The 8,827-nt window shown below is 42.9% G+C and overlaps 1 protein-coding gene across 2 annotated transcripts in view; it reads left to right on the top strand.

The window, feature by feature from the left end:
- Positions 1-2,244: 2,244 nt before the first annotated feature.
- gpc6a (glypican 6a) overlaps positions 2,245-8,827 on the top strand; it is a 215,409-nt gene continuing 208,826 nt past the window's right edge. For both annotated transcript variants that reach the window (XM_034680812.1, XM_034680810.1), the window contains exon 1: positions 2,245-2,931. In XM_034680812.1, coding sequence (XP_034536703.1) covers positions 2,769-2,931 — 163 coding nt within the window. In that variant the 5' untranslated portion in view covers positions 2,245-2,768. The remainder of the gene's footprint in view (positions 2,932-8,827) is intronic.

Below are 8,827 nucleotides of genomic sequence, written 5' to 3'. Positions count from 1 at the left end.
TGTTCACTTTCCATTTCCTTATAAATGTTCTGAAAATTTCCAACAAGGTATTTTTGTACGGCCATTTTTATTTTTTTGCAAGGTGCTGAAAAAAAGTGTGCAGTGGTTTTATTTGAGTTACAACACACCTTAGAAATGAAAAAGGATTACTTTGTTTACAAAGAAATATAAGAGGAAAAATATAGCCTATATTGCAACTGTTCATATCTGAGAATTGAAATAAAATAATAGTTATTTAAATATTGAGTGAAGTCCTGGGTAGATTGTGCAAATCAAGCCAGTGACATCTGGAGAAAAGAATATACAAATGCACTACACCACGAGACCAGTAGAGGGCAGTAAAACAAAGACGAATGCCATTCATCACAGATGACACCATAGAAGCAGACGGACAGGCAAGTCATTATGAGCAACACAACAGTTAGCCTGTTAACATGGAAGAGACTCGGCTCATAAACTGTTTTAGATCGTGCTATATTTCATCACAGATGGATTCACTGAATCAGCACATGAGAGGGGATAAGCGCGAGTAGCAAAGACATTTCAACGCGGCTTTAAAATCGTTTTTAACATCCCTGCATCCCTCATAAACGTCTTTAGACGATCATTAAGTATCTGTTGAGGATATTTTGAAATCTTCATCAAAATCTAAACTAGTTTGCATTCCAAGGAACTCCCTCTGTATTTCAACAGCTGTGTAAACTCCACAAACACTTACAAGTTCAGCTGAAGGTCTCCAGTTTACAGGGTCACTTTTAAAACCGTAACACCGGGAGAGACGCATTTGCTGTGGGCTGAGAGAAGACTACTGTTACAAGCTGCTAAATCAAGTAAATCACAGCTTCTTCTTTTGAAAAGTACACACACATACAAAAAAAATAAAAATAAAAATAAAAACAAATGAAAGAAAGAGAAATCAAGTGAATCACAGATGTGTGTGATGTTATTGTAGACAGCAGGCGATATAAAAACACAGCAGGTAATTCACCAATCAGAGATGTTCAGCATTGCCCTGCCCCATGAAAGTCCCGGGACCTTTGAAAAGTACTACCCCCCAAGCAGGGTCTTTTCAGGGGGAGATTATCGACCCTGCTTCCTCCGGTTGAAACGCATGTAGTTCAGGGGTTAAGTTTCTGTGGTTGAAAAACGCCTACAGGCAGTGATATAAGGTGCCTGGATATGCCTTGAGGTAGGACTAGCCTGACTTTGTGAGGGGCTACATTCATAAAACAGCATCCTCAGGTAACACAACCATATGAGGTTCTTCTGTTGCATTGCATGAGCAGAGTATCCTAACCCCTGAAGGATTTAAGACATGATAATCCCCTCAAATTTTCTGCTCATGCTTAACTGCAGTCCAGCCCCAGCAACAAAGCTTGCCTGATTCTCCTTTTAAATTTCACTAACCTGAATTATGGCTAATTGCCCTTTTACTCCGCAGTTTAAAGTTGGTTTTAACAAGCTAGCTGCAGCCCCCAAACCCACAAAAGCCCACCGTGGGAGTGTTTGTACTGGATATTATGACACACCGTCTACTTTTATACTCTCCAGAGAAAATCTTTCACATTATAACGAGATGCTTTTCTTGTTAGATTTCCTTCATTGTAACAAGACAACTTTCCCTTCTTCCTCTTCCAACAGAGCTGTCTCATTGTTAAAAGAAGCATGTTTTAGTAATGGCACACTTTGATGTTACAGTGTGATAAGTCAGTTCTGTGCTGCCCAAGGTGATACATTATTTGTGGCTGGAGAAGTTAAATAAGGTAAAATCAGCCTCATAAATATCAGAGCCACAAACAGCTCTGCCCCTGTGTGCTTTTGTGCACAGGAACATTTTTGAAAGGCTTCGCAATTTAGGCAACAAAAGGCAAAAAGAGGCTATTAGGAGGAAGGTAATTTCACAGATCTGAAGCGAGCAGAGATCTGACCTAGAAATTATGGATTTAAGTACAAAACAACTCTAAATAGGCAAAAGTAGGACATAATTGGTGGATAAAATTGCACAAATTATGTTTGATTTTGGGGCAACTTCCACGTTAAATTATTTATGCGTGTGCCAAAGAGCCTCATATGTTCTAGGTCAGTTTGCAGCCTTTGTTTGTGACTCCATAGGTTGTTGTTTTTATGAAACAGAGGTTGTTGCAGGAAAGACAATAACGCGTTTCGATGTGTACTGTAGGTCTCTTCCGCCTACACCACCTCCACCTCCCCGCGCCTCCTCCATCCTCCATCCAACATGTGTCCACACACTCGTGCTGCTGTGCGCATTGCTAAAGGAGGATGCATATAGGCGGAGGACAGCGTGCGCCCCTGGATGCGTGCAGCTGAAGTCGCAGCCTCTCCACTCCATGTTTGGCCCTGCCCTTGTGCGCTCTGCTCGCTGTGCAGCGTGTGTCTCGGCTGCATTTGGCTTTCCTCACACTGCCGCGAACACACACGGGCTCCTGCTGCTGCTGCTGTTGCTGCTGTGCGTGTGTGAGTGTGTGTCCGGGAGAAGTTGTTGGCACAGAGAGCACCAGGTAGCAACACACGGATTTCTTCAAGAAGGGGGGATCTTTTTTTTTTCTTCTTCTCGAGGGGACGATACGAGTCTTTACGCAATGAGGTGGACGTACCAGAATCTAAAGTGAGGAGCGTTTTTTTTAATTTATTTTTCTTCTCATGGACATCTGACATCTTGCTCACAGCTTTCTACCAGCTCCCTTTTGGATTTGTCTTTTTATTCTCCCGGAGTATTTCCCCGTGCAACACCACCGAGGATTTCACTGATGTGTGCGATGTGGAGACTGCAGGTCGCTTTATGTACTCTGTCGGTGCTGCTGTCCCTGTCATCTGCTGGAGAAAGCAAAGCGCGGAGCTGTAGCGAGGTTAGGCAGGCTTATAACGTTAAAGGATTCAGCCTCGTCAATGTGCCTCATCAGGAAATATCAGGTGCGTTTGAACCCCTTCTCATCACGTGTCATGTCCTGTGTCCCCCCTTACATCTTACCTTTCAGTGATGGTCATCACGCAGGAACTGAATGAAGTATGTCAACAGAATGACTAACATCCCGTCCTCCAGGTTTATCTGAGGATCCGGATTGAGTTGAGCTGAGGGTGATCAAAATACGTATACTACAAAATGCTCACACTTTTCTTTAAATGCTTGAATTAAATCCTCCTGCAGGAGGTTTATTCTGATTTATGAAACTTAAAGACGTCATTGCAGTAAAGTAGACTACTTAAGATGTTTGCTTTGTTAAGGTCACTATGATGCCCTCTCATACTGAATCAGCTGTCACTCATAACTCATCCAGACTTCATCCATCTGAAATAACCTACCTGTGCAAACACAGCCGCTCTTTAAGAGTCTGTGCAAACCCCATCCAGTGTGAGATAAAAGTTTAAATGTATTAAATCTCATTAAACTAAACATCAGACCTCAATACATAACCCCTCACCTCAAGAAAAGGTTCCTGGGCTGCACCCACAGTTCAGAAATCGGTACATAACCCATTTAACACCTTTATCTGACAGCCCAGGACTCATAAAAGAGACCTCAGGATGCACTCTCCTCGCAGTGACCCGATCACTTCTAAAGAGAGCAGATTAAAAGCCGGCACTGAGAGCTCAGTGGAACCAGAAGACATGTTCCTAAAGCGGCTGCATACCTGTTGCAGGCATTCAACAGCACATCATGGAGTTGGTGTGTATTTGGCTAAATAGTAAATAATGTTTACCAGTAGGGGGCTGTATATGCACTCAGCACCAACACTCCTCTTACTCTGGGTTCCTTTTTTTGTGTGTGTTGTAATATATTTTCGATATTCCTCAAGGCTACAGCTTAGGTTTTAATTCATGCTCTTTGGTAGAGCAGAGATATGGGGTTTTATTATCTCTTGTGTGGTGGTAATCACATTTCTGGTCAAAGCAGGGGAAGCAGATTAGTCAGTAAACATAGTGCGCTTCACGAGATGGAAGAGGGGAGAGCAGAGAGGCCTGAAGTTAATCCCTCCATTGCCTCTCACACACCAAATAGAGATACTGGACTGGTAATGGGCAGTGTCAGGCGGTAATGGTCATAGAGACGCCTTATTTGCTTCGACGGGGTTTGAGCTGAATGAGAGTTTGATAGTTAAGTTACTGAGTTAACACTTGTCTTTCTGTGAAGTGTGTCAAATGCTTAAACCAGATTAAAATTCTACATTTGGCTCATTTTGGAGACGGCACATCTGACGTCGGTTCTTCTAAAATAAGTCACAAAAAGAAAACTTTGATACCAAACTTAGCCTGCTCTATATTCAGTTTACCAACAACTCCAAAGACAATATTTTCAGCTCCTAAAAATGAAAGACTCTGTGGTTAGAATAATTAATGTGCAGACTTTTATTCCTCTCCCTTAAACACTTTATTACAGGATACTCTTTTAAAGGCAGTAATACATTCAGCTGCTCTACTTTCCTCCCTCCCAGTTTTTGATGTGACAGAACACAGGAGGCACGACAGACATGGCTTCCTCTCTCGTTTTCGTCTCAAAGAGATGTTTTGAGATGAACGCCGCTTTGTAAAGAAGATCCAAGCACTTGAAGTAGCTCTTCATTTGTTCTAGTGTTGCAGGGATTTCAATGAATGAAGAAACTGAGAGTCAGCTGATTCATGCATTCGCACACCCAACACGATTCACATGGTTTGGATTATATTTAAATGTGATACTGAATCCTGGACTGGACTCTCTTTTTATGTGCTGCTCTTATTGGAGTCAGTCATGCAGTTTTTGTTGGCCTCCTCTTCCCTGAAGTCCTGGACGGTTTCCATTTACAACAAGAGCTCGTATCAAGTCTGATAACAGTTTCAGAATGATTTAAAATACATTTCTGTGAACACACAGAGGATTTAGGCTTTCTCCTCGGAGCTCAACATTTAAAGAAACGCACAGAGGTCTGTTAGCCGCATTATAGTTCAAGAGCTGTGATCAGATCCTTATTACCAGTCATGTACCGCCTGCTCACTACGTGTAATTGGATTTTGTTGTCTCCAAATAACCTCTGCATAAACACAACAGAAGTTAGATGTAGGCCTCAGGAGATGGGATTGTGGAAGGCACTCAATTATGCCTAATTAGCTATGCAAATACAAACGTGAGATAAGCTGCATGAGCGGCGTTAACACTCATCCCTCCATCGGTTGCTACGTCATGCCACTGCTGTGCCACCAGATGCAGAACACACACTTGTGCGTAACGCTCCTGCAGAGGAGGCCACCGCAGGTCATGAGCCCCCATTAGCTTAAGCTAATTATTGTGACAGCTCTCTGCGACTGACGAGCCCGGCTGAATTATTGAAGAGGTGACAATCCCGGATATGTTTGTGCAGATGTTTTTACATATGGAGCTAATGATACAACTCTAATTCCACATACATCAAAAAAACTGTTTAATAATTCAAGTAATTATTTTTTTAAAGATAGAAGTCACAGCTTTTTATTCATTAGACTTTCTTTCTTTTCATTCTAGTGACAACTTATTTAGTTAGAATATTCACACATCCATTAGCTGCATTTGTATTCTTCTAAGGGCTAGAGCCTCCTGTGTTTCAGTCTGCAGCCCTCAATCACTGACACTTACTAAACTACATGAATTACTGTATTCTATTAAAAGAATCATAGACAGATGTTCAGTTTAAAAAGACAAGAAAATCTGCAGCTTTAAAAAACTTAGAAACACACATATCGCTATAATCTGTTGGATAAGTATCGGCTGAAGGATCTGACTTTGACAAGAAGGGCTGAGGGTAGAAAAACTGAACAAAAAATGAGCTAGTCCTCATTCTCAAAAAGCTACACCCCTCTAAAACCAGACCAGTTTTTAGTTATTAGGGATCCGTTCTGATTCCTTCATGAAACATCTGGATTGCTAGACGCATAAGCTAAACTGAATGCCTGTCAGGTGCCGTAAACCTGACTTCAGCGACAGTAAACACAGCACTCAGTAACTCCCTGCAGCTCTCGATCAATCAATCAGACTTTATTTCCATGATCAATTAATTGATTGTGAAGCACTTACTCGAACACATTTTTTTGTTTTGATTTTCACGTGGATCAAACGTCATGTGGTCTCATATTTCGTTCAGCTATCAGGGAGGTGTTTTATGTTTAAAGCATGTTTTGATGTGAATCAGCTGACTAAAGGCTGATTTATACTTCTGCGTTGAATCAACGGCGTACCCTACGCTGGGGGTCCACGTAGCTCCCGTACCTACGCCGAGGCCTACGCACGTAGCTGACGTGCACCTCCTCCAAAATGTAACTCCCCGTAGAGCCGACGCGGACCGCAAGCTCTGTGATTGGTCCGCTTGGCGGCTTTGTCTTTCCCGCATTTACAACACTTCTGGGATCCCGGACATCGGCCGCACATCGGCCGTGTATTTCATTCCCTCCTCTCTATTCTTCATGTAATCATGTCTGTATGATAAACAGCAACATGTATCAGCTGTAGATTAACATAACATGCTCTGAAACTCTGTGGAAAAGTAAACAGAGATCGTAGCGGGACCGGAAGCAGGCGGCCGGCTATCAGAGAGACCACACTGCCCTCAGGCGTTTCGGCGGAGAATTGCTGCGCGACACAGACACATCGACGCACAAGTATGCAGGGCTCATGTCCGCGTCAGCCCCTGCGGCGTAGGGGAGACGCAGAAGTATAAATCAGCCTTAAGGGTGTTGCGCACAGCGGAGTCACTCCGCTGGGGGCTGCGGCTGAGTGACAGGTCTCAACAAGCGCTTTTTTTCTCCGCTGCTGGACTGATTATGACCCAGTTGCGCTCCTGGCTGATACCAGACTGCGTTCACATGCTCAATAAGATTATTTTCTCAATAAGAACGAGGAGACAGAAAACTGGACACTGTGAGTCTAAAATATGTTTCCATCCAGTTCCCTTGTTGAAGTCTGAGCCTTCACTTTTATGAGTGTATGTCTGTGGAGATTATGAGCCTGCTCCACACGTTGAGACTCAGCGTGTTTCACATTTTGAACACCTCAATACGATCTGTAACTATTTAATACCGTCAGTTACATACATTGTGTGGTGAAGGAACATTTATTTCAGGGGAAAAAAGGCATTTGGCATTGTTTTTGTTAATGATTAATCTATTGATCATTAACATTTACAAAGATCGACCACGGAAAATACTTTAAATTTACATCCCTATTGTTGGGTAAAAATTAAATCTCTTCATCCCACACCTACCCCCCTTTGCGCTCGTTGCAGGTATTAAAAAAATCCTTGCATAGAAATTGTAAAAGTTGTTGCTGATGGACATGTTTGCTTTTACAGTTCTTAAAGAGGCCTCTCTGTTAATTAAAGCCTGATTCAGAACCAGTGCAACACCTCTCACTTGAACTTTAACATTTTAGAAGAAAGGATTAGAAAGGTGATCAAAGAAGAGAAGTTAGAAGACGCCAATGAAGTAATCACATTTGAGCTTTATTATTGTTAGATAACTTAAGTTATACAATCATGTTTTCATGTAAATCTGTAAAGTTGTGTAGGATTACGTCGTGTCTAACTCCCCCTGTAGGTTTTCCTGAGTGACAGGTTGTCTGGGCTAATAATAACTTGAATAATTTATCTCCAGTGAAGGCGGAAACGTTGAGTTGAGAATCCCCCGCTGTCTCACAGACGACCACATTAACACGTGTGCCTGTGCCATGAGGAGATGCAATGCATGCTCAGCAGTGTAACACTTCTGTCATAGCGGCTGCTGTGCTCGGCAGATTGTCATCATACTCAGTTTAATGCTGCGTTTGAGAGAACTGTTTGGCACTGATGCAGACATAATGTAATTGACAGAGTTAGCTGACTGGGATGGAGGTCAAATATACGGCCCACTTCATTGATTGGAGAGAGTTACTTTCTGTTTTTTTGTGCCTGAGGACTCATGAGTGCCTCCGCTGGTTTTAAAGAACAGGAGAGGTGGGAGGAAGATGCCAGGGAGAGAGGTCTTTAAGGCTTTACAGTAGTTTTCTTACAGTTGGACGTCTCTTGGAGGAGAGCCAGTATTCTGTGGAAGGAACAGGTGGGTAGGATAGAAATGCTCTACTTTATGAGTCTGAAAAATGTCCAAACTTGCTGGTGGACAGCTTCATTAAACCTCAGCGTGTGATTCCCTCCCTTCTCATGTCCGTACTGTCAGTGTCAGCCTGCCTGATGTCGGCTCGCTTGTGAGGATCACCTCTGTGTGCATGTGTCGGGCATTAGTTTAAGTGTCACCCGCACAATGCAGCGTGATTGTCAGTCCTTTGTTCATAAACACAGCGGCTCCTGAATGCCTCAGTCAGGCCCTTCAAGCGAGCTCCTGCTCTGAGCCTTTGCCGTTAATATCAACATCTCCTTACACAAAGCGCAAGTGATTCTCATGGGTGGACTCCGCTCCTGCGAAGGCTTTCAAACAAAATCACTTGATGTGCTGCCGCTCCTGTGACTGCGGCGCCCGAGTCTTATATTTCATTTCACAAGAATAGCAATTACCTTTGGGCTTCATGGTAGCTACTTTCAAGAACGTGGTTTGATTCCTCTTAACGGAGCAGTTAGTAGTTGTAGAATGATCCAGCATCGTTTTTCCTCCAGTGTTCCTGACGCCCTGACACTGTTTGTTTCTGTGATCTGAACTTTTTGAGTTGGGAGATGCGTGCAGTTTCCTGACTGCCCTAAAAGCAACCAAAGTATCAGAGTTCTGTTTGTTTTTGTATTTAAATTAATGTTAAGACTCCTGTGAGTTCTTTATTCACAGCTCAGCTGATACTGTCAACATTTGTGCACACAGACGTGACTGCTGCTCTCAGAAGTGAGCC

The sequence above is a fragment of the Notolabrus celidotus genome, chromosome 3 (assembly GCF_009762535.1).
Source record: "Notolabrus celidotus isolate fNotCel1 chromosome 3, fNotCel1.pri, whole genome shotgun sequence".
NCBI classification, from domain to species: Eukaryota; Metazoa; Chordata; class Actinopteri; order Labriformes; family Labridae; genus Notolabrus; species Notolabrus celidotus.
This window is presented reverse-complemented; position numbering and strand designations above follow the sequence as displayed.